The sequence below is a fragment of the Lontra canadensis genome, unplaced genomic scaffold (genome assembly GCF_010015895.1).
Source record: "Lontra canadensis isolate GAN:19392208 unplaced genomic scaffold, GSC_riverotter_1.0 scaffold107, whole genome shotgun sequence".
Lineage (NCBI taxonomy): Eukaryota > Metazoa > Chordata > Mammalia > Carnivora > Mustelidae > Lontra > Lontra canadensis.
Genome location: NW_022631101.1, coordinates 3,555,885 through 3,579,435, shown reverse-complemented (window position 1 = coordinate 3,579,435; position 23,551 = coordinate 3,555,885). Strand labels below are relative to the sequence as shown.

The 23,551-nt window shown below is 51.9% G+C and overlaps 1 protein-coding gene across 1 annotated transcript in view; it reads right to left on the bottom strand.

Moving 5' to 3' along the window:
- The window catches only part of GRIN2D (glutamate ionotropic receptor NMDA type subunit 2D), a 39,410-nt gene that overhangs the window by 10,248 nt on the left and 5,611 nt on the right, over window positions 1–23,551 (bottom strand). The window contains exons 4-11 of the mRNA XM_032839173.1: window positions 19,443–20,062; window positions 15,333–15,447; window positions 14,790–15,001; window positions 14,357–14,525; window positions 13,734–13,887; window positions 11,256–11,381; window positions 10,831–11,060; window positions 8,949–9,109 (exon numbers count right to left, since the gene is read on the bottom strand). Coding sequence (XP_032695064.1) covers window positions 8,949–9,109; window positions 10,831–11,060; window positions 11,256–11,381; window positions 13,734–13,887; window positions 14,357–14,525; window positions 14,790–15,001; window positions 15,333–15,447; window positions 19,443–20,062 — 1,787 coding nt within the window. The remainder of the gene's footprint in view (window positions 1–8,948; window positions 9,110–10,830; window positions 11,061–11,255; window positions 11,382–13,733; window positions 13,888–14,356; window positions 14,526–14,789; window positions 15,002–15,332; window positions 15,448–19,442; window positions 20,063–23,551) is intronic.

The following is a 23,551-nucleotide window of genomic DNA, read 5'->3' as shown; positions in this document are numbered from 1 at the left end:
CGGGACAAGGGGAACTTTGCACTGTAGGCGTGTAAGTTGGCACGACCACTTTGGAGGATGTCTGGCAGGATCTTTTGAAGCCAAGCCTCTCTCTCCCTGTGATCCTGCCATTCTGCCCAGGGGGATTTACCCAAGAAAAATGAATGGCGCACGTCCCCCCAAAGACTTGTACAAGAATGTTCACAGTAGAGCATTCATAATGGCCAAACACTGGAAACAATCCAGATGTGCACCAGCAGTAGAATGGACGAATTGTGGTGTATTCAGAGAGTGGTATACTCGGTGGGATATAGGAATGAACGAGCCTGGTAGAGCGTGGGGGCAAAACAAGCCGGACTGGTGGGACAGAGGGGAACCGGAAATGGTCCATACCCTAATCTGGTCATATATAACAGCCACGTGTTATGTAGACAGTCAATGAGCTTCACACTTAAGATTTTCAGGTTCTCTCTCAACAACAAAAAATGACACAGATGAAGCCTCAAGCCCATTTTTAGCTATCAAGGGCAGGGGTTGTGGCTGACCTTTGGATGAAAAAAAAAAAACAAAACCCCACAAAAACGCATATCCATCCTTCTCTCAAGTCAGGGGCAGGAGAGATTTGGATTCATTCTTTGAGATGGGGCTGCTCTCCAAAACTCAGGAACTAAGTGGATCGGGGATATGGGGTCCCCCCGAGTGTCTGAATTTTTGCTCTCTGAAGGTGAGGAAATTGACCGAGAAAGTGACGCATAGCTCTAGAACTACAAGAAGACGGTTCCTCGGCTTCCCAAGGAAGAGCTCGTCCCTGTCCGGGAGGAGGGGTGGGTGGGCAGAGCTTGGGGAAGCTGCCCTGCTTTGAGGAACAAAGGGAGAGGATCTGGAATTCCCAGGGGCCTTCCTGGAGGGAGGGGCTGAGGCCCAACCGGAAGAAGAGGGAAGAGGGTAGAGATGATGAGTCAGCTGGCTGGCTGGGGAGGATACTCCGGGGTTGAGCACGGAAGTGAAAAAGTCCCAGGGGGTCGGGGGTGGGGGCCAGGGCTGTTCCTAATGTTCATTAGGAAAATTTGCATTTACATGATGTGGACCGGGCGGCCCAATAGCGTAGCTACACGCCTTTGTGGCTGTTCTGCGCACTTGAACGCTGAACTGAGATGTGTTGGGTGTAAAACGCACGGCCAACTTCGTGCGGGGGTGGGGGTGGTGGTGGGAGATTATGTAAAAGGTCCCAACCATTTTTATGCTGATTACATGTTGCAATAATATTTTGGATACACTGGGTTAAGTAACATGCATTACTAAGATTAATTTCACCCGTTTCTTGTTACGTCTTTTAATGTGGCCACTAAAAAAACTTTACAGCCACACTGCATTCCAGAGGACAGCGGCTTCCCAGGCTCAATCCCAAACCCAGCACTGGACACAGGTCTGAGGCCAGTGGAGGCTTCTACGGGGATTAAGGGAAGGGGTGGGCTTTGATTTTGGTTAATAGCTCTGGGGCTGGGAAGACCCACTCGGGGCCAGTGAGATGCTCCAGAAAGCGAATTAGATCTGGCAAAGAGGAACTTGAAGCCGGAGCGAGGCTGAGAAGCACAGGAAATTTGCAGCTTCTCTGGAGGGGAGTTTGGAGCCAATGTTAGAGCAATCCTCCGGGGGTGGGGGTGGGGCCCTATATGACATCTGGGGCTGGGGCAAGCAAAGAAGATCAGGAAGGGAAAAAGTCCAAGTATGAGAAGAGGAAGAAGGGGGAGGGGGAGGGGAGGAAGAGGAAGAGGATGCGAAGGAGGAAATGAAGGGAAAAGAAGGAAGGAAAGAAATAGGAACAAGAGAGCTAAGAAGAGGCCCTGGTTGGCTCAGTCTGAAGAACCCAGGACTCTTGATCTCCAGGTTGTGAGTTCGAGTCCCACGTGGGATGTAAAGATTACAAATAAATAAATAAATGAACTTAAAAAAATGAAAAGGTAAAAAGACAAGAGTTCTGGATTGACACTTCCCACAATGGCAGTCACTAGTCAGGTGTGGCCCTTGAGCCCTTGAAATGTGGCAAGTCCAAACTGAGATGTGCTGTGAGTAGGACGTACTTGAAATTATAAAAATAAATAAATGGGGGCGCCTGGGTGGCTCAGTGTGTTAAAGCCTCTGCCTTAGGCTTAGGTCATGGTTTCAGGGTCCTGGGATCGAGCCCCACATCGGGCTCTCTGCTCAGCAGGGAGCCTGCTTCCCTTCCTCTCTCTCTGCCTACTTGTGATCTCTGTCAAATGAATAAATAAATTTTTTAAAAAATGAAATAAAAAATCATTAATTTTTATATCACATATTGTAGTCATATACTGGAGATATCGGGGTAAACACAGTATTTCACTAAAATTAGTATCACCTGTTTCTTTCGAGTGTGGCCAATAGAAAATTTTAAATTACATATATGGCTCCCCAGCTCTGCTCTAGGGAAAAAAAAAAAGTTGGAGGAAACTCCTGGAATCATGAACAATGGATAAGGAGGGGAAGCGGGGAGATCTTCTCTTTTTACCTCATTATTATTTTTTTAAAATATTTTATTTATTTGAGAGAGGGATAGCACAGAGGGAGAGTGAGAGGGAGAAATGGACTCCCCGCTGAGCAGAGATTTTTTTTTTTTTTTCCTGCAGATGGGACTCAATCTTAGGACCCTGAGATCATGGCCTGAGCCCAAGGCAGGCGCTTAACTGACTGAGCCACTCCCAGGCGCCCCTTTGCCTTATTATTTTTAATACCAAGGAAGTGTAGTGCTATGCAAGTAAAACCGCTAAAGAGAGGTTATAAGACATCTGAGGGAAGGGAAATTTTGTTCCAGGGCTTGGGAATGTGAAGCGAAGGGTGCCAGGCACAGAGAAAGGGGGTGTCCTCCAGATGGGGTAGGCCCAGGGAGGGGGACAAAGGGGTCCACCAGGCTTCACAGCCGAAGGAAATGCAGGAAGCCAGTGGAGGAAAGGTGTTCTGGAGAGCAGCCCAAGACTGCTTGCTCACAAGTGCCGGAAGGTTCATCTTTGAGAACCCTAGTGGAGTAGGGGTGTGGCAAGCCAGAAACCACCTGACCAGGCCCCACCCTGACTGCCTCCGATTGGCCCCAGATTAGACACCTGACTCCCAGCTGGACCCGCTGCAGTGTCACTAGCCGGGATGTGAAATTGAACTGAGGCGTGCCAGGGCTCACAGGGGACCCTGGAGCTGAAAGGCTGCGTGGAAGCTGGGGACCAAGGTAACGTGCAGGCAGACTAAGACAGGAACCAGTGGAAGAGACAGAGAAGCAAGGGAGGAGCCTTGGTTCCTGATGTTTTATTTCCCAGAACTGCTTTGTAACCAGGTGGGATTGTTGATGCCATATTATGAAGGTAAAAATTAAGGCTCAGAAGCTCAACGGATTGGCCTAGGGCCCACAGCAAGTAAGGGGTAGCTCCCATTCCAACCCTGGACCATCTGGTTTAACCATCAGTGCTGTCTGCTATTCAACATAGTACTAGAAGTCCTAGCCTCAGCAATCAGACAACAAAAAGAAATCAAAGGCATCCGAATCGGCAAAGAAGAAGTCAAACTCTCACTCTTTGAAGATGATATGATACTTTATGTGGAAAACCCAAAAGACTCCACTCCAAAACTGCTAGAACTCATACAGGAATTAGTAAAGTGTCAGGATATAAAATCAATCCAAAGAAATCAGTTGCATTTCTATACACCAACAGCAAGACAGAAGAAAGAAATTAAGGAGTTGATCCCATTTACAACTGCACCCAAAACCATAAGATTACCTAGGAATAAACCTAACCAAAGAGGCAAAGAATCTGTACTCAGAAAACTATAAAGTATTCATGAAAGAAATTGAGGAAGACACAAAGAAATGGAAAAACGTTCCACACTCATGGATTGGAAGAATAAATATTGTGAAATATTGTCTATGCTACCTAAAGCAATCTACACATTTATGCAATCCCTATCAAAATACCATCATTTTTTTTCAAAAAATTGGAACAAATAATCCTAAAATTTATATGGAACCAGAAGAGACCCTGAATAGCCAGAGGAATGTTGAAAAAGAAAGCCAAAGTTGGCGGCATCACAATTCCAGACTTCAAGCTCTATTACAAAGCTGTAATCATCAAGACAGTATGGTACTGGCACAGAAACAGACACATAGATCAATGAAACAGAATAGAGAGCCCAGAAATAGACCCTCAACTCTATGGTCAACTAATCTTCAACAAAGCAGGAAAGAATGCTGAATGGAAAAAAGACAGTCTCTTCAACAAATGGTGTTGGGAAAATTGGACAGCCACATGCAGAAGAATGAAACTGGACCATTTCCTTACACCACACACAAAAATAGACTCAAAATGGATGAAAGACATCAATGGAAGACAGGAATCCATCAAAATCCTTGAGGAGAACACAGGCAGCAACCTCTTTGACCTCAGCCACAGCAACTTCTTCCTAGAAACATCACTACAGGCAAGGGAAGCAAGGGCAAAAATGAACTATTGGGACTTCATCAAGATCAAAAGCTTTTGCACAGCAAAGGAAACAGTCAACAAAACCAAAAGACAACCGACAGAATGGGAGAAGATATTTGCAAATGACATATCAGATAAAGGGCTAGTATCCAAAATCTATAAAGAACTTTCCAAACTCAACACCCAAAGAACAAATAATCCAATCAAGAAATGGGCAGAGGACATGAACAGACACTTCTGCAAAGAAGACATCCAGATGGCCAACAGACATATGAAAAAGTGTTCAACATCACTTGGCATCAGGGAAATACAAATCAAAACCACAGTGAGATACCACCTCACACTGGTCAGATGGTTAAAATTAACAAGTCAGGAAATGACAGATGTTGGCAAGGATGCGGAGAAAGGGGAATTGAACCCTCCTACCCTGTTGGTAGGAAGGCAAGCTGAGGCAGCCACTCTGGAAAACAGTATGGAGGGTCCTCAAAAAGTTGAAAGTAGAGCTACCCTATGACCCAGCAATCGCACTACTGGGTATTTGCCCTAAAGATACAAATGTAGTGATCCAAAGTGGCACCTGCACCTGAATGTTTATAGCAGCAATGTCCACAATAGCCAAACTATGAAAAGACCCCAGATGTCCATCAGCAGATGAATGGATAAAGAAGATGTGGTATATATACACAATGGAATACTATGCAGCCATCAAAAGAAATGAAATCTTGCCATTTGCAACGACGTGGATGGAACTAGAGGATATTACGCTGAGTGAAATAAGTCAATCAGAGAAAGACAGTTAGTATATAATCTCTCTGATAGGAGGAATTTGAGAGGCAGGCGGGCAGCTGTGGCGGGTAGGGAAGGAAAAAATGAAACAAGATGGGATCGGGAGGGAGACAAACCATAAGAGACTCTTCTTAATATCACAAAACAAACTAAGGGTTGCCGGGGGTGTGGGAGGGTAGCGATAGGGTAGTTGGGTGATGGACACTGGGGAGGGTATGTGCTATGGTGAGTGCTGTGAAGTGTGTAAGCCTGATGATTCACAGACCTGTAACCCTGAGGCATATAATACATTATATGTTAATAAAAATAATTTTTAAAAAAATCAGTGCTGTTAAACACCCCCAGAATACTGCTTGGGGGACACCAGCACCCCAACATTATATGGGACGATCTGGATGGGTGGTCTCTAGAGAAAAAATGAGTGGATGGATGGATGGATGGATGAGATGCACAACTTAAAAACCAGTTTTTCCTGTTCTGTGTCCTAATTCCTCTGCCTGGGATTCTCCAAACTCAGTACCCATCTCAGACCTCCTGCAAGGGACTGCTACTCTAGACCCCGTGCTTCTGGGCATCCCCACTCCACCCCCCTTTTCCAGAGGAATCCTGGGGCCAAGGAGTTGTACCCACCCAGAATCTATATCTCTGTTGGGTATTTATGCTCTGGGAACTTGGAGTAGGTAGAATGATGGCCTCCTAAAGATATCCACACTCTGGGGCGCCTGGGTGGCTCAGCCGGTTAAGTGCCTGCCTTCCGCTCAGGTCATGATCCCAGGGTCCTGGGATCAAGCCCCATGTCAGGCTCCCTGCTCAGTGGAGAGTCTGCTTCTCCCTCTCCCTTTGCCTCTCCCCCCACTCATGCTTGCGCACACTCTCTTTCTCTCTCTTTCAGATAAATAAATTTGAAAATATTAAAAAAAAAAAAAAGGTATCCACACCCTGATACTTGGAGCTTGTAATCTTACACTGGAAAAGAGACTCTGCAGATGTGAATAAATGCTCTTGGGATGGGGAGATTAGCCTGGGTTATGCGGGTGGACCCAATGTCGTCACAAGGTCCTTTCAAGAGGAAGGGCGGAGGGTCAGTCAGAGTAGAAGCTGTGACAATGCTAGAAGAGTTTCAAGGACCCAGGGCCAGGAGCCAAGGAATGCGGGCAGCCTTGAGAAGCTGCGAGAGACGAGCAGACAGATTCAGGTGGGAGGACAAGGAGTCAGGTGCTCTCCTGGAAGGCAGAATTCCGAACTTGAACTTGTTTAGCCTTTCTGTTGGTTAAGGTCTATTTGTCAAGGCAGGAGGACCCAACCTCATGAATGGTCGGTTAGCACAATTGATAAAGTTTCAACAGTCTGACATGAGGTATGCAAGCCTCCGTGTGTACTCTTCTGCAAACGTTAGCCATCGGGCTGCCCAAAGTCTTGGTGGAAAAAGAAAAGCTTGTTACCCCAAATGCCTCCAGTTCATGGTGCTTCGAGGGGGAGGGTAGAGGAGAAAAGGGCAGTTCTCTGCCAGGGGTGGAGTGGGGCAGAGAGAAAGGACACGCGACTAATGAGAAGGGGCTCAGTGTCCAAAATGAGGCTTGCGGGGAAAGAAGACACAGAGAGGACACAGGGAGAGACAGAGACGAGAGACCTTGTGACCCCCCAGAAGTCCAGAGAGAGGAAGTAGAGCCCCGGAGAAGGAAAAGAGGCAAGAGGGAGGCTACCTGGCGGCACAGTTACACATTCCACAAGGCCGGGACTCGGGCGGATGGCTTGGCTGGCACAATCTCCATTTGCAGCCTCTCCCTCTGCCACTGTCTACCACAGATCCTGGGAGGCCAACACACTCAATTTCCCAGCTTCCTCTGAAACTGGGAGTGACCCTCCGGCACACGCTCTGAAACAGCCACAAGTTCCTCAGAAAGGCATACTTGCCCCAATAAAAAGGCAAGGCCTTGCCAGGAGGAAATCCACTCTTTCCCTCTTTCTCCTCCTTCTTGCCTGCAACCAAGATGGGCTCCACGGAGGGGCAGCAGCCATCTTGTGACCATGAGGCAAGCACAATGATCGAGAAGGTCTAGGCACCAAGGTTAGCAGAACAAATACATGGGAAGAGTTTGGGTCATTGATGGTATCTTTGAGCTATCATGCCAGCCTCGGACTTCTTACTGAGAGAGAAAAAGAAACCTCTCTCTGTTTAAGCAGTCCTAAGGATCCAGGTGACCTACCTCTTTTATTGACTATTGGTATCCAGTGCAGGAACTGTGCCCGGCACAGAGCTGGTATTCCCACAAAGCCCAGATTTCTTTCCTGCTACTGGTTCTGCATCGCGATGCATACCCCCCACATCACTATGCTTACCCAACCCTCTTCCTTACACCCGGTTGGCTGCATTTCTTTTCTTGTGGCTCAACAATCCCAATCAAGACAGAGGGGTAAAAAGGAGGGGCTGCTTGGGGGGCGAGCTACGTGGGGAAGGTGATCCAAAGGACCACACTGATGTCTGTCCATCCATTCTCCACCTTGCACTGGGGCGGGGGGTGGGGGTGGCATTTGCAAATGGAAATCAGATCACATCCTTCCCTACTTAAAATCTCCCTGCCTCATGGCTTCTTGCTGCCCTTCAAAGAAAACGCAACCCTGATCTCAGCTTCAGGGCTCACCCGTGTACCCTACTCTCATCTCCCCTCTAACGCCCCCTCCCGGCCCCTCAGCCACAATGACCTTCTTGCTGTTCTCCAGTAATCCCTCGCCTGCCTTGCGCCATCTGCACACCCTGTTTCCTCTGCCTGCAAGGCTCTGCCTCCCAAGAGTCCACGAGGCTAGCCCTCACCTCCCTCAGGGTTCTGCTCCAGTCACCTCCTCCAAGAGGCCCACCCTGAACACCTTGGTGAATATATCCCAGTTTAGTCACGCCCTAGCTTACGATCACTTTCTGGATCATCCTGATTCTTCCGTTTGTACATTTCTTATTCATGTCCCACCCCTGGACCCAAGCTCCCTTGAATGGAGGGAGACTGCCTGGCATAGATGAGGGGCCAAGAAAATAAATGATGCGTGCTAATGATGAAATCAAAGAGGAGCAGGGAGAAAGTCACTGTAATCAGCTTTGTTGTAATCTTGGTCGGTACTCTGGAGTCTGAACTTAATTTTACCCCCATGACTTAGGAAACTGAAGTTCGAAAACAAAACCAAACAAACAACCTCATCCAAGTATCCATTCCAGTGGGTTCAGACCTAATGATCATAATGAAAATAATCATTCAGCAGCAAGTATCCACAGCGAGCTGGCACTTCCGCTACCAAATAATATATTATACAGCCCAATCATAACAGCCATAATCATTCTTACAACAACCTTAGGAGGTGGGTCCTTTTCTTATCCCCATTTTACAGAGGAGGAAATGAAGGCTCAGAGTGGTTGAGTAACTTGCCCAAGATCACACAGCCATGAAGAGACAGAGCCTGGATTTGAACCCCGGCAATCCGGCTCTGGAATCTGTAAGTCCCGGGTCTCTGAAGACATATGAAGGCGTCACAAGGACCCTGGTTGTGCAAGGGGGGCGCCGTTCACTGCCACCCTCAATCACCTAGGCATGCCCTCCAGGCCGAACCACCCCTGGCTGACCTGACACTGATGAGTGGCGCCTGGCCCCTGGCTCTCTGCCCGCATCCTTGGGGCCCCCGGCGGCCCCCCACCCCCCAGCCCGAGTCTGCGCTGACCCTGCCTTGAGCTGAATGAGCGCTTCCTCTACGCGGGGCTGATTGTAGCGCACCATATAGCTGTGCATGTCGGGGTAGTTGCTGCGAATGTTCTTCTCCGTGGACCCGTTGGGCACCGTCCCAAACTTCAGGGGCGGGTACTGCTCCTGGGGCCGCTGGAACTGGGGCAGAATGGGAAGTTATTAGGGCGCCCCCCTGGGGCCATCTGGGTCAAGAATAGCCTTGACCCAGATGCTCTGTTCTGGGGGACACCTGCCAACTGGCAGGCACCCCGGCCCAGAAGTGTTTCTCCAACGCGCTCACCGTGACCCTCTTCTGCTCCCACCCAGGAGATCCATCTGCAGACAGCCACACGTACACACACACACACACACACACGTGCACACACACATATATGCATACAGTCTGGAGGAATACTGAAATATTTAACACCCGGCATGGCCTCATCATGGTCCAGTCTGGAAAGGCACTGGCTACAGAGTTTAAGAAGGGCTGCAGAGGCCTCTGATGTGCCAGGCATTAACCCTTAGCTTGCTGGATCATGGGAGGTCCCAGGGGTGGGGGTTGGCCTGGTGGGGGGCTGGAGGCAATTGTTATTTATAAATCCATTCAGAAATAGCACACTTTTTTTTTTTTTTTAAGAGAAGGAGAGAGAGAACTCATGCAAGCGTGAGCCCGGGGGTGTGGTGGGTAGGGGCAGAGGGAAAGAGAGAATCCTAAACAGACTCCATGCTCAGCATGAGTCCAATGCAGGGGTCAATCTTACAACTCTGAGATCATGACCTGAGCTGAAATCAAAAGCTGGATGCTTAACCGACTGAGCCACCCAGGCGCCCCAAAAGTTTACTCTTTGAACAATAGACATAGCCATAAGGTGTGTGCTGACTCAGTGTCAAGTGTATATATGACTAAAACAAAAGTACAGACATATTTTTATTCGGTAATTTAAAAAAAATGCTTGTTGGGATGCGCAGGTGGCTCAGTCGGTTAAGCGTCTGCCTTCGGCTCAGGTCATGATCCCAGGGTCCTGGGATCGAGCCCTGTATCAGGCTCCCTGCTCAGCGGGGAGCCTGCTCCTCCCCCTGCCTGCTGTTCGACCTGCTTGTGTTCTCTCTCTGACAAATAAATTAATAAAATCCTATAAAAATGCTTATTGCAATCCACTGAACTGATTTCTCAACCTTCTAATAGGTCATGATAATCCAGTGAACCACTTCAACCTCAAACTGTGCTCTGCAAACCACTAGTACCTGAACAGACTGGGATCTGCAATGACGTAAGTATAGAAATCAAGAGAATAAGCACTTAGAGCAGTTTTTTCAAGAAGATTTTTAAATTTGTTTCTTTTTAAAGTAAACTCTACACCTAATGTGGGACTCGAACTTATGACCCTGAGATCAAGAGTCGCGTGTTCTACCGACTGAGTCAGCCAGGCGCTGGGCATTTAGAGCAATTTGACAGAATAATTTTATGTCTGTTGAAACTACATAAAAATTCGGGTTTGAATTGTGCATGTCTTGGTTTTCAATTTTATGTTTCATTTCTTGTAATTCATTTCTATTGTATCTTACAAAAGCATTGATCGCTACCGGAGAAAGTTCAAAGATTAGCTCTTCATCACACTCTGAGAGAAGCACTCATCTAGAATATTCCATTTGGCACTACTGCCCCCCCAGGACATTTGGGGTTACTCTCTTCTCCTGGGAATATTTAAATAGTCCATTGTGAAACAACCATTCTCTTCCAGAATATTCTTTTCTACCATTTTGGAACTCTTCCTGGGAAAAGACCCCCCAGGAATCCTCTTTGGACCTCCCATGTGCCAAATTTCAGCCCGACCTCCAACCCTAGCCAGCTCCCTCTCTCCCCCAAAGACACACACCTTTCGATCACTGAGCCCAGACACGGTGTCCACATACTCCTCCTGGATCATGAAGGCGGCCAGATTGGCTGTGTAGCTGGCGAGGAAGATGACGGCGAAGAAGGCCCACACCAACACCATGATTTTGCTGGTGGTCCCCCGGGGGTTCTCCACGGGCACCGAGTTATTGAACACCAGGGCCCAGAGCAGCCAGATGGATTTCCCAATGGTGAAGGTTGAGCCACCAGGCCCTGCAGGGGGCCAGGAGGGCGACATGGACCCGAAATCCCTTCTACTCCATGAGGGAGCAGAAAGAACTATGATTCCCAGCAGCTCCCAAGGCCTCTGGAGCCTCCAGAGGCCACTGCTCTACCCCAGGGGCTGTTGGGAAATGTAGTTCTATCTGTGGTCCGGACACTTGGAGGTGATGGAGGAAGGGGACTCACGCTTGCCCGTGGCCAAGCTGCGGTTGTAGCCGACAGGACTGAGGTACTCGAAGATGAAAACGGTGACGGCGACCACAGTGAGGCACATGACGAACATCATCACCCACACGGCAGGGCTGTAGGGCTCTGGGGGCAAGGAGGTATGGGGTCATGGCTTGGCCAAGCAAAGGACTGGAGGTTGGGGGGACCATGGACACATGAACAAGGTGCATCGCAGACAGGATCTTGTCCTACTCTGTCCCCTTCCCAGGCTCCCCACCTCAGGGACAGGCCTCATTGCCCATCTAGACCCCTGGGAGACAGTCTCTCTCAAGAAAGCCAACTCAATCATTTCTGTAGTTTTGGTCAGCAGATAGATCCTAAATGTTTCCTGAGCCCCAGACCTGAGTCTCCCCCCGTCCCCGGCCACTCACCATGTCCCACACTGAGGCCAGCATCCATGCCCAGGCTCCCCATCCTTCCATCCCATCACAGTCCGACCCCCCATTTGCCAGCCTCGCCCCCTCCCTCCCGCCTTACCCCTCCGCAGCCACAGCCTATACCCCCCCACTCCTGCCCCCTACCTTGGCCTTTCCTCCCCATTCTCTCAGGCAACAGGCTCAGGCCTCATCCTCTCTCCTGGCCCATCTCCACCCCACCCTGCAGCCCTAGGGGCTCCTTCGGCACCCAGAGGTGACCTGGCCTCTCCCCTGCTCACAGCCTCCTGTGGCACCTCAGTGCCTCCATGAAAGTTACTGCCCCTCAGCCTTGCTTCCAGCCTCCTCTCTGGCCTGATCGCTCTCTCAAGAGCCCAGTGCTTTAACTGGCCAGAACTCACGGTTCCAGAATGAGCCTCACTCTCTCTGCCTTGTCTCCACCGTCCCTGCGACCCCCGCCACGCTGACCCATCGACCAGACACACTTGCACCCATGTGTCTCCTCCTCACACTGGCAATGAACCCAAATCACCGCTTCCTTGAGATTCATACCAGGTGATCTGCCCTCCCTGGGCCACGCTAAGCGCAAGTGGCCAGGACTGCCCCCATCACAACAGGGTCATCACCCCGGACTGTCACTGAGGCATCTCGGGACACTCCTGTTGCCTCTACTGGGCAACATGGTGGGGCATAAAATGACGTTGTCACTTCCCTGGTGAAGGCAGGGGCCCCATGTGGTGCATCTCAGGGTGCCCTGCAGAGACCTTGGCCAAGAGACGGCCACAGAGATGTTCTTGGCGAAACAGACAGAAACCAAACGTAAAGCAAGAGATGTCCTTTCTCTCAGCGTTGTCACTCCCAGGAGCTTTGCCCAGACTTCAGAGAGCAAGAGGGAACTGACGTGAACAGCTGCCCTTGGCCTGATGTTCACTTTTCCTTCTCTTGTCTCCAAGTTCAGCGAGATCCCTGCCCCATCCACCTCATAGCCACCAACCCATCAGGGGCCAGCTTCCTACCCACACTCCAAGCCTGGTTACTCGCCCCACCCTCGCTATCATCTTCCTATCCCACATCCACCTCCTCTCTGCGCAGACCTCTGCCTTCTCATGGGCCTCCTGCCCACGCTGCCTGTAGTGGGATATTTTAAAAGCCTAGATCTCACCATATACCCCCTCCCCCACCATCTACAGTTAAAATCTTGGCCATTGCCCTAAGAGTAAAACCCAACTTTCCTACCAGAGCCACCAAGGCCCTGCACTTTCCTCCCACGTCCCCCAATTCCCTCTCAGCCCTTGCCTCCCACCCCCTCACGATCACTCACTGCCCCCTCTGGTCACACAGACTTCCGGCTATTTCCCAAATACTCCACACACAGTCCCGCTTTGGGTTCTTTGCCCCTGCTGTTTCCTCTGCCTGGAACGGTTTCTCAGGTCCCATCTCCAAAGGGGCCTTCCTTGCCCTCTCCTGGCAGCACAGCCCCATTCCTCTCCACCTCCTCACCCTGGCTTAATTTCTCATACTATTCATCACCACCTGAAGTGATCTTGTCCATGTATTGCCTTAAGAGATTATTTTCTTCCCCATGAGGCCAAGAGCTCTTAGAGGAGAGGGGCGTGTGGTTGCAGCCCAGAGCCTGGCCCACGATAGATGCTCAGTAAACGCTGAGAAGTGACTGGAGCATTTACCATGTGCCACTCTCATGCTAATCCCTTTTCCTCATCTCATATACAGGGGAAGACTTAGGGGTTGTGGGGGCCTGAGGCTTATACAATGTGGAGGGCTGTCTTTAAGAAAAAAAAAAAGAAGAAAAAGAAAAGAACACGAAATTATGAATACAAGAACACAAGGTGCAGGGCCTTGAGGAGAATGTTCGAGAGAAGGTTCCCGAAGCTCCAGTTCCCTTGGCCTCGTGGTAAAATGGCTTCTCCCATTTTACAGATTGGGAAACCCAAGGTCAGAAGCGACACCACCTCACCAGTCACGGCACGGGGACAGGCAATACCAGGATGGGAACTGAGCACACAGGTGTCCCGGTGTTGCCGTCCCAGGGCCCGGGGCTCACCGAGGAAGGCGGAGGGGGACACAGTGCCGTTGCTGCGGGCCACCATGACGCTGATGCCCGTCTCCACGAAGGGCACAGAAAAATCCACGATCTCGGACCGCTCCTCGTTGATGGTGAGGGAGCCGATGGCCATGTCCGCACGCTGGTAGAAGACCTGGGGTGAGTTCGAGGAGGGGGTGAAGGAACCTGGCTGGGTCAAGCGCACAGAGGCGGATGGTGGACAAGACCAGCCCCAGGTGACCAGTGACAGGGTGACAGAGAGGGCTAGGAGGGTGGCGGGGTGGCCGAAGGGGTCGCAGAGTGGGGCAGGAGAGGAGGAGGTGAGAGGCGGAGAGCAGGGTTGGGAAGAGGTAGCCAAGGCCAGTCCGGATCCTAGAACACGCTCTCTGGATTTGGGCTCAGTCCTCTCGGCCCCGCCCCCTTCGTTTGGGAGGGCCAACCTCCTAGCCCCGCCCACCCGCCCCCAGTTTCTTGCCTTGTGGCCCCGCCCCCAGTCGAGGCCCCGCCCCTCAAGGCCCCGGCTTCGCTCCTTCTGGCCACGCCCCTCCAGCCACAGAGCTCCAGCGCGGTGGCCCCCCCCAAGCCCGCCTCCTTCCCACCCGCACTCCCATCAGGCGCCCCACCTCGCCGATCATGCCGTTCCAGACGCCGTCGATCTTCTTTCCGTGCTTGCCGTTGGTGACCAGGTAGAGGTCATAGCTGAATCCGATGGTCTGCGCCAGCCGCTTCAGAATGTCGATGCAGAAGCCCTTGCAGCACCGCTTTTCCGGGCGGGGAGCGTCCGGAGGAGGGCTGCGGGGGAGTGAGCAGGCTTGGGGATGCTGGGGATTCCCCCCACCCCACTTCAGACTCTCTCATGAGATGAGGGTATGGCGGGAGAGACACACAGCAGCTAAAACTATGGTTAGCGCTTTCTGGGGAAACTGAGGCTCAAAGGAGTTCCATGACTTGCCCAGGGTGACCAAGCTAGAGGGCTCTGTGGGTTCTGAATTCCAAGGGAGGAGGGGGTGGGGGCCAGGACTGCAGGGCTGCAAGCCCTGGAGCCCGGGCTGTCACCTGTGGGTGCGGTTGAGCTGGCTCCTGCAAGGCACAGAGTCCCGGATGCAAGTGCCACTGATGGGGTCGGCGGGCTCCACAATGACAAAGGGCCTCTCCTCCAGCGTGGCCACGGTGAGGTGCTGCGTGTCATCCACCGGCTGCAGGAAGCGGCCGTAGCGGGACCACAGCGGGTACTTGAGGCGGAGAGTCTGCTGCTCCCAACTGCCCACCTTGGCCAAGAGAAGGGGATTCAGGCTCCAGGGCGGGGACTTTGCAGAATGTCCTGGCCATCGGCGCCCTCCTTCCTCGGAATCCCGGGCCCCAGCTCCTTCTCCCTTAGATCCGGGAGTCTAGGCCCCATTTCCCTCTTCCCCTTCGAACCCACAGGTCCGGGCTCCCACTTACTTCTGCCAGGACCTAGAAGTCCGGCCTCCTTCCTCCCTCAGAGGCCAGAGTCCTCATCTCGGTCCGCACCAAGGGGTCTGTGTCCCCACACCCTCCCCATCAGTGCCTGGGACTCCAGGCCCTCTCCCCGTGCCTGGGGTTGGGGCGGGGACTCACCACCTCCCAAGTCCTATCTCTGGTGAGGGAGATGACCACCAGAGAGGGGTTCACCAAGAAGCCATCCTCATTGAAGGAATAATCCCGGTTATCCCAGGTAATATTCATGAAATACCTGCCCAGGAGGAAGGGAGGTGACATGTGGGTACCTGGGCTGGACCTAAGTGGCTGGAGGCAGAGAAAAATCCCCTTTCTCTGGACCAGCCCTGGCCCCTAGCTGGAATTTCTCCCCCAAGACCCTGAACACCCAAACATTCCCCTTCTTTGTTCAGGAGTCTCTGCCTGATACCCAGCACCCCCTGAACAGGGTCGCAGACCCTCAGCCCGAGTTTGAGGTCCTCTTAAGAGACCCTGTGTGTTCTGGCCCCATCTGGCTGTGCCGGCCCATCTCTGATCCCTGCCTCCCCTCAAACTCCTTCCACCCCAAGCCCATTCTGAATGCAAAGTTGCCCCCAAAACATATCGAGTGGTTTCCTATCTCTTGAGCACTGTAGGGGCTATGCTGTCTGCCTGAAAAGTGCTTTTCTGTCCCTTCTCACCCTGATTGATTCTGATGCCTTCCAAGATTCAGCTCAAGTGTCCCTTCCTCTGGGAGAAGCCCCAGGAGGCCTCTGGACTTTCAGATGATCTTCACAATTCGTGGCACCTGTACCGTGAAGGCCTGTCCCTACGCCCCAGTCACTGCACGGGACCTTCAACTGCCATCCTCACCTCCTCGCTCGCCTCCGCACTCAATCCCCAAGTGCCACCTTCCTGCCCCCAGGATCTCTCCATGTCATCCCGCCTCTCCATTACCACAGACCCCTTGGACCCTTGCCCCAGCCTCCTGCCAAGCCCCCAACCTCCATTCTCTCTCCTCTAGTCTATTCCACACTCCACCCCCAAGCGGTCTTTCTGTATGTGAAACAGACTCAGCTCCTTTCCTGCTCATAACCCACCCATGGCTCCTCAGTGCTCCTGAACAAAGTCCAGCCTCTCAACCTGGCATTTGAGGCCCTTGTGGCCTGGCCCTGTCTGCCCCCACCCCCAGCCTCATCACCCTCAACCCCAATTCTCTTCCCTTTATCCACCCTGAGCTGTTGCGGTCCCACCAACATGCCTGAATTTTTCTCCCTGCTGGGCCTTTGTGCGATGCTGTTCCCCCTGCCTGAAATTTTAACTGCTCTTAGAATCAAATCCAAACTCCTTACTGTGGCCAAAATGCCCTATATGAGCTTGAGGCTACATGGGCCTCACTTGTTTCTTCACACCCTATCCCCGCCTTACTCGCTAAGCTCCAGCCACAATGGCTTTGTTTCAGGCTCCCAAATGGGCAGTTCCAGCCCGAGTGAGCACCCCTGCACCTGCTGTCCCCCCTCTTCTCTTCATTCAGATCTTCCAACGGTTGGCTCTTTTTCTTTGCCCATTTCTTTTTTCTTACATCCAAATTTCATCTACTTAGAAAGACCTTTCCAGACAGCCTCACCTAACCTAGCACCCTGGGCATTTCTTTCTTTCTTTCTTTCTTTCTTTTTTTTTTTTTTAAGATTTTATTTATTTATTTGACAGAGATCCCAAGTAGGCAGAGAGAGATTGAGGAGGAAGCAGGTTCCCTGCTAAGCAGACAGCCGATGTGGGGCTCGATCCCAGGACCCTGGGATCATGACCCTTGCCGAAGGCAGAGGCTTTAACCCACTGAGTCACCCAGGTGCCCTGCACCCTGGGCATTTCTTACCACATTCTACCTGTTTCATCACTTGCTGGTATTTCTTCTTTATCCTGTTTGTTCACTGTTTGTCTCCCTTATGAGATTGTTGGCTCAGAACAGGGACTTTGTTCAACACCATGTACCTTTGTGCCCAAAGCAGTGCTTGGCACGTAGCAGACTCTGATAAGGACTCATTCAATAAATGAATGAATGAGCCATTCATCTGTCGGGTGTCTGCTTAGATGTCTCCTCCTCTTGGGGACCTCCCTGACCCCATACACTGACCCATGACAGAGTAGCCTAGTTTGGAAGGCTGATTGGGGCCAATGAAATCTGTCTTTTGGGAAGACATTGGCTGTGAGATTTGGGGTGCTGGGGGGAATGGGTGGTGGACAGGATAGGTTGAAATTATGAGGATCAGCAGAGAGAGCAGAAATTCTGGGTAAACAATGAGTGGTAAGAGAAGAACTGGACAGCCTCTGGGAGTGGCAGGTCAGACAGAGAGGGCTGGAGGTGGAGAGAGTATGAAGGAGACAATCAGAAAGAGATGAAAGGGTAGCTGGTCCCCAGGCTTGGCCTCAATTCCTGGCGTCTGGGTTTCTGTGCATGTTTATCTTCCCAGTAAACCCCCTTCTCCCTTAGGAAACCTGAATGAGATTCTGCCTCCGGCAACCAGAAATGTCCTGGCGCAGACAGTATTCCCGCTGGTTCTCCCACAATGCCCGGGCCACCTCCGTGATAGCAAGCATCACACTGTGTTGTCATTATCCCGTCCCTGTCTGCCACCCCTACAGGACCCTGTGTTCTTTGAAGAGAAGTCCATGGTCTTATTCATCTCCGTGTTCCCAGAGCCCAGCATGAGCCCTAGTTCCTAGCGGGTGCTCAGTAAGTATTTATGAACGAGGAATGCTTTTCTCACCCTCTTGTCCCAGGATCCTGTCCCCCCAAGTCACCAATTCTCAATTCTTGTCCCTTCGGTTTTCTTCTCCACCTGTCACCACCTCCTTCCAAGATGCACCAAACCCTGTTCTATTCTAAAACAACAGTGTGTTGGGGCGCCTGGGTGGTTCAGTGGGTTAAAGCCTCTGCTATCGGCTCAGGTCATGATCCCAGGATCCTGGGATCCAGTCCCCCATCCGGCTCTCTGCTCAGCGGGGAGCCTGCTTCCTCCTCTCTCTCTGCCTGCTTCCCTGCCTACTTGTGATCTCTGTCAAATAAATAAATAAAAGCTTAAAAAAATAATACAACAACAGTGTGTAAGCCAGGCACACACCTGTCCAGCTAGAGTCCACACCTCCCGGTCCTCTAGTCCAGACCCCATGCAAGAAAGACCTTAGGACAATTGCACCTCCTCCGCCTCCGCCGCAGTCGCTAGCCAATCAGAATCGGAGTCTAAATAATTTGCATGTGACGCGCCTGTAAACAACCAATAAGGCAGCCCCGGCTGCTCCAGGACATCCCCACTGTCTCGCTTGCCAGGAAGGAAATTGCTTGCTCCCCACTTTTTCTCTTTTCTCCTTTCTCACAAGCTAGAATTCACACGTGCGGCTGACCCCGCTTCGACTGCACCAGAAGGTGGCGGAGCAACAAGGTGGGAGGGTCCTGGGTTCCTGGCCCATCACGTGGAACAACAGAGCCACCTGATAACCTGGAACACTCATTTCTGGAATTTTTTTTTTTTTTTAAGATTTTATGTTTAAGCGATTTAGGGGTGCCCTGGGTGGCTTAGTTGGTTAAGCGTTCTGCCTTCGGTTCTGTCATGATCCCAGGGTCCTGCTCAGCGGGGAGTCTGCTTCTCCCTCTCCCTCTGTCGCTCCCCCTGCTTGTACTCTCTCTCCCTCTCTAATAAATAAAATATATATTTTTTAAAGTGATCTCTACACCCCGTGTCCCCATGGGATACGAACTCACAACCCCGAGTTGGAGAGTTGCACGCTCCACCGACTGAGTCAGCCAGGAGCCCCTCGTTTCCAGTTTGTAAAGTGAGGAAGAACAACTTCTATCTCTTGGGCCTCTGGATTGTTGGGTCATTTTGTTGCTGAAATTCAGCTTATACTCTAGGGAATATCATCATACCCGAGATGTCATCAACTATAGGGTACATCTTCTAGGGAAGAAAAAAACTTCTAGGGAAGAAAAAGGTGCTGTAAGCCATCAACTGTAAAGTATATCTTGATTTCAAAGACATGAAACTGGGGGGAAATTTTCATCTTAAAATCAGGAAATACCACAATACACTCACTGTGGCTTGGGTCCTTTTTCCAAATTTGATTTAACCCCAAGCAGGAGAGCGAACTATATCTGTTTTACAGAAAAGTAAACTGAGGCTCTGAGAGGGGATGTGACCCATTTGAGGCTGCTCAGCCAGTGAGTAGTCAGGGTCTGGAACCTTCCCACAGCCCTCCCACACCAACCCCACTCACCTATGCAGACTCTCCCCTCGGTGGGTGCGGTTCTGGGCACGGCAGTCATGGCCAAGCTCGGGCAGGAAGCCATAGTCACGTAGCAGAGCCTGGGCACCTCTGGCCACGACGGCCACACCAGCGGCCACACGCCGGGCAAGGTCATCCCGCCAGCCAGCCGAGCGCACGGCGAACAGCCCGGCAGGCAGTGGGGCTCCTCCTGGCAAAAGAGGGGGCTCTCCCGGGGCGCCTGAGCCTCCGCCTCCGGCCAGCTGGGGCCCCACCATGAACCAGACGTAGCCAGGCCCCGTGAGGCCAGCCTCCTCCGCTGCCCGGAACACGGGTTCGGCTTCCTCCCGGGCACAGAAGAGGAGGCGGATCTGCGCGCTGACGCTGCGGAGCTGGGCGCCCAGCACGGCCTCGCCTGCTCCCGGGTCCAGTGTCAGTGCCCCGCGGTGCTCCCAGCCCACCATGCTGCCATCAGTCAGCACCTCGATGTAGGACAGGAAGGCCCGGTGGCCGGGGGCACGTGTGGTCACCGCCACAAAGGATGTCCAGTCGTACTCCTCCAGCACCTCAAAGATGACCTGGAGCTGCTGCTCTGTGGACGAGCCCAGCTGCAGGAAGGTGGAGCCCTTCTCCTGCGGGGAGGAGGAGGAGGATGTCAAGCTTCCCCACAGGGGGACCCCAGCTCCCAGCAACCAGGAGCGGGCCTTCAGTTCCCAGTGCTCAAATGGACCTCATCTCCCAGCAACTGATGAGGGCATCCTAGCTCCCGGTGGCCACGGGTATGTCACAGGTCTCAATAAGGCAACTGCATAGCATCTTCACCAAACCCCTCCCCTTTTCCTTGCTGGTGCACAGAGCTAGGCCTGGGTTAGGTTTAGCCATGGGACTGAGTTCTAGATTCACCCAGAAAAGCTCTCCCCCGTGCACCTTACTCTCTTCCCTGAGAACACATGCAGAGGCTCCAGGAGAGAACTCTGAAGTCCTGTGCGGATTACAAAGCCATGAGAGGGAGGAGCCTGAGCCCCTCAGTCATCCTTTGGCAGAGAGCCACCTCTAATCAGGAACACCTGTTTGGATTTTAGATGAGTGAGAAACAACCTTCCATTGGGTTGAACCATCGAGACGTGGGGGGTTACCTGTCACAGCAGCGAACATTACCCTAGGAACACACAGAGCATCCAGGGAGGGAACTACAGTCCCCAGCATCTACTGAGAAGGACTACATTTCCCAGCGTGCAAAGAGGGTACGGAAGGTACTGTCTCTCCCAGCAGGTTGCGGCTTTGCTGAGGGGACTTGCAGTTCTCTGGTTTTCCTCCTGCCTCCCTCATTTCTTCTGTTTTCTTTGTTGGACTCTTCCTCAGTCAGAATTTTAAACACAGAAGTGCTCTAGTGTGCTCTAGTGTTCTCTTTTCTTCTCTGTCCTCTCTCCTTGGTGATCTCATCTAGACCCATGTGTTTAAATACGGTCTTCTGGGGCACCTGGGTGGCTCAGTGGGTTAAAGCCTCTGCCTTCGGCTCAGGTCATGATCTCAGTGTCCTGGGATTGAGCCCCTGAATTGGGCTCTCTGCTCAGCAGAGAGCCTGTTCCCCCCTCTCTCTACCTGCCTCTTTGCTTACTTGTGATCTCTCTGTCAAATAAATAGATAAAATCTTGAAAAAAAAAATACGGTCTTCTGTGCTATCCACTATGGTAACCAGTAGCCACACATTTAAATTAATTAAAATTAAATAACATTTAGTTCCCTGGCTGCAATGACCACATGTCAAGTGCTTAAAAGCCACACATGGCCAGTGGCCATCATCCTGGACAGAGCAGATACAGACCATCTTCCTCATTGCAGAAAGTTCTTATTATGCTGCCCTGAATATGTTGATGGCTCCTCTCCTTTCACTGTACCTCTCTCTCGGGAACTCCAGACAGACCTATCCCCCTTTCTACTCAACATCTCCTCTTGGATTTCCAAGCAGCATCTCAAAATCAGCATGTCAAAACGGAATTCTTGATCTCACCAACCCCCACTCCCCAGGCTCAAACCTGTCTGGGTCTTCTCTTCCTTATTCACTCAGCTGCTCAGCTCCCAAAGCTAAACCATCCTTTCCCTCACACCTAATCCAGGCCATCTTCCAGTCTTCCCAGCTCTCTGTTCAAAACAGCCCCATTCACAGGATGCCTAGGTGGCTCAGTTGATTAAGTGATTGCCTTTGGCTTGGGTCATGATCCCAGGATCCTGGGATGGGGGCCCCACACTAGGCTTCTTGCTTATCTGGAAGCCTGTGTCTCTCTCTGCCTGCTGCTCCCCCTGCTTGTGTGCTCTCTCTTTCTCTGACAAATAAACTCTTAAAAAAACAAAAGCAAAAAACCACAACCCCATTCTTCACTACTGCTCCATCACAACTCTCGTTGACCGCTATCTTGCTTAGAGAACTGTAACAGCTTCGTGACCGCTGCTAACATTTTTGCATCTTCCAGTCCATTCTCCATCAGCAGCCAGAGTCATCTTTTCCAAAATATTAGTTGGATCCCATCTCTTCTTCGTTGAAAACCTTCCAATACTCCTACCTTAGAGTCAAAGCCAAAGCCCTCACTTTGGCCCACAGGCCCTGCATGGACTGGCCCTTGCTGCCTCTCTGACCTCATCTCCCGCCACCCCCACCTCTCTGTTCTTCCTCAAACACATCAAGTTCCTTCCAGCTTCAAGGGCTTGGCCCTTAGCTGTTGCCTCTCACGGGGACACTCTCCCTCAGCTCCTTCATGCCGGACCTGTCACTTCTCATTCCTCAGGTCGAGATCATTTGCCACCTCCTCAGGGAGGCCTCCCCTGACTGCCATCCTACCCTTCTGCCAGGACGGATTTCACAATCTGTTATTTGCTTTCTGTATCCCCATTAGAATGCAAGCTCCAAAGAGAGCAGGGATCCTGTCTTTTCTCCACCCTCGCCCCCACCTTTTCACAGCTATATTTCCGCGGAACTAAAACAGCCCCTGCGCAGAGTCAGCCCTCAGTGAGAAGTAGTGAACTTTCTTCCTAGGCATGTGCCTGTGGTTTTACGTACAGAAGACAGTTGTCCTGAGCGGATGAGGCCGCCCAGCCTGCAATGAGAATCCTGAGAGGACCTCATCCTTGGCAAGCGGAGATATGCCACGTTTCCAGCATTCAATGGAAGCACAACGGCCCTATGAGGACCCCTCTTTCTTCCATCCCGAGATACGAAGGGACTGTATTTCCCAAAAGACAACGCGTGTACCCGAGCGGGCCACAGTACCAGGTGACAGAGTAGAGTGCTCCACGCTTCTCAGCATCAGTGGAGGCAGGGGAACCACATATCTCTGTAGGCCATAAAGGCGGCAGCAGGGAGTAGCAGTTCACGTCGAAGGTGATCTGCCTGCAAATCTCTGGGCAACTGTCTAAAAGAAGAAAGTTGGCCAGAGGCCCTTCCCAGAATGCCCTGGACAGGAGAGAAGTGCAAGTCCCAGGATGTAAGTGGGACTTAGTCGCGAAGCTACTGGCCCTCCACGTGGGGAACTGGTGGGGACTTAGGCTCCACCCACTTAGATGGCCCCATTCACCCTAGTACCGCTTACACTGGCTCCACCCCCAAACAGGCCCCGCCCCTTCTCCTACAGCTCGTCCTAGCCTATCCCTTCTCCTTCTCAGTGCGTGCCACCCGGCTCGGTCCAGGTCTTTCCTTTCCTACCAGAAGTCTGCTCCAGCTGGTCCCCCCCCCCACCCCGTGCCCTCGGGTGGCAGGCCTCTTTCCAGGCCACAACCCGCTACCCCTCTCTCCTGCAGGCTCCTGGGTTGGCCTTCTAATTGGCTGGGCCTGCCTTTCTGGTAGGCCTTCAGCCTCCCAGGCCCAGCTTCTGGATTCTCGCTTTCCACACCTTACGACTGGGGTTGTGCTTCTGCCCAAACCCCACTCCCGGGACTGTTTCCCACTCTAGATCTCGCCCCTTTCGTCCTGAGCGTAGGCCCGGCCATCTTCCTGGCCTCCCTCTGTGCCGCCTCACCAGCTAGCTCTCCCTTTGCCCGACTGCCGTTGCCCCCCCCCCTTCCTGGCTGCATGGTTCTGCCCTTCCCCAGCTCATCTGCGACCCCTCTCCTCCCGCCCCTCCTTTCAC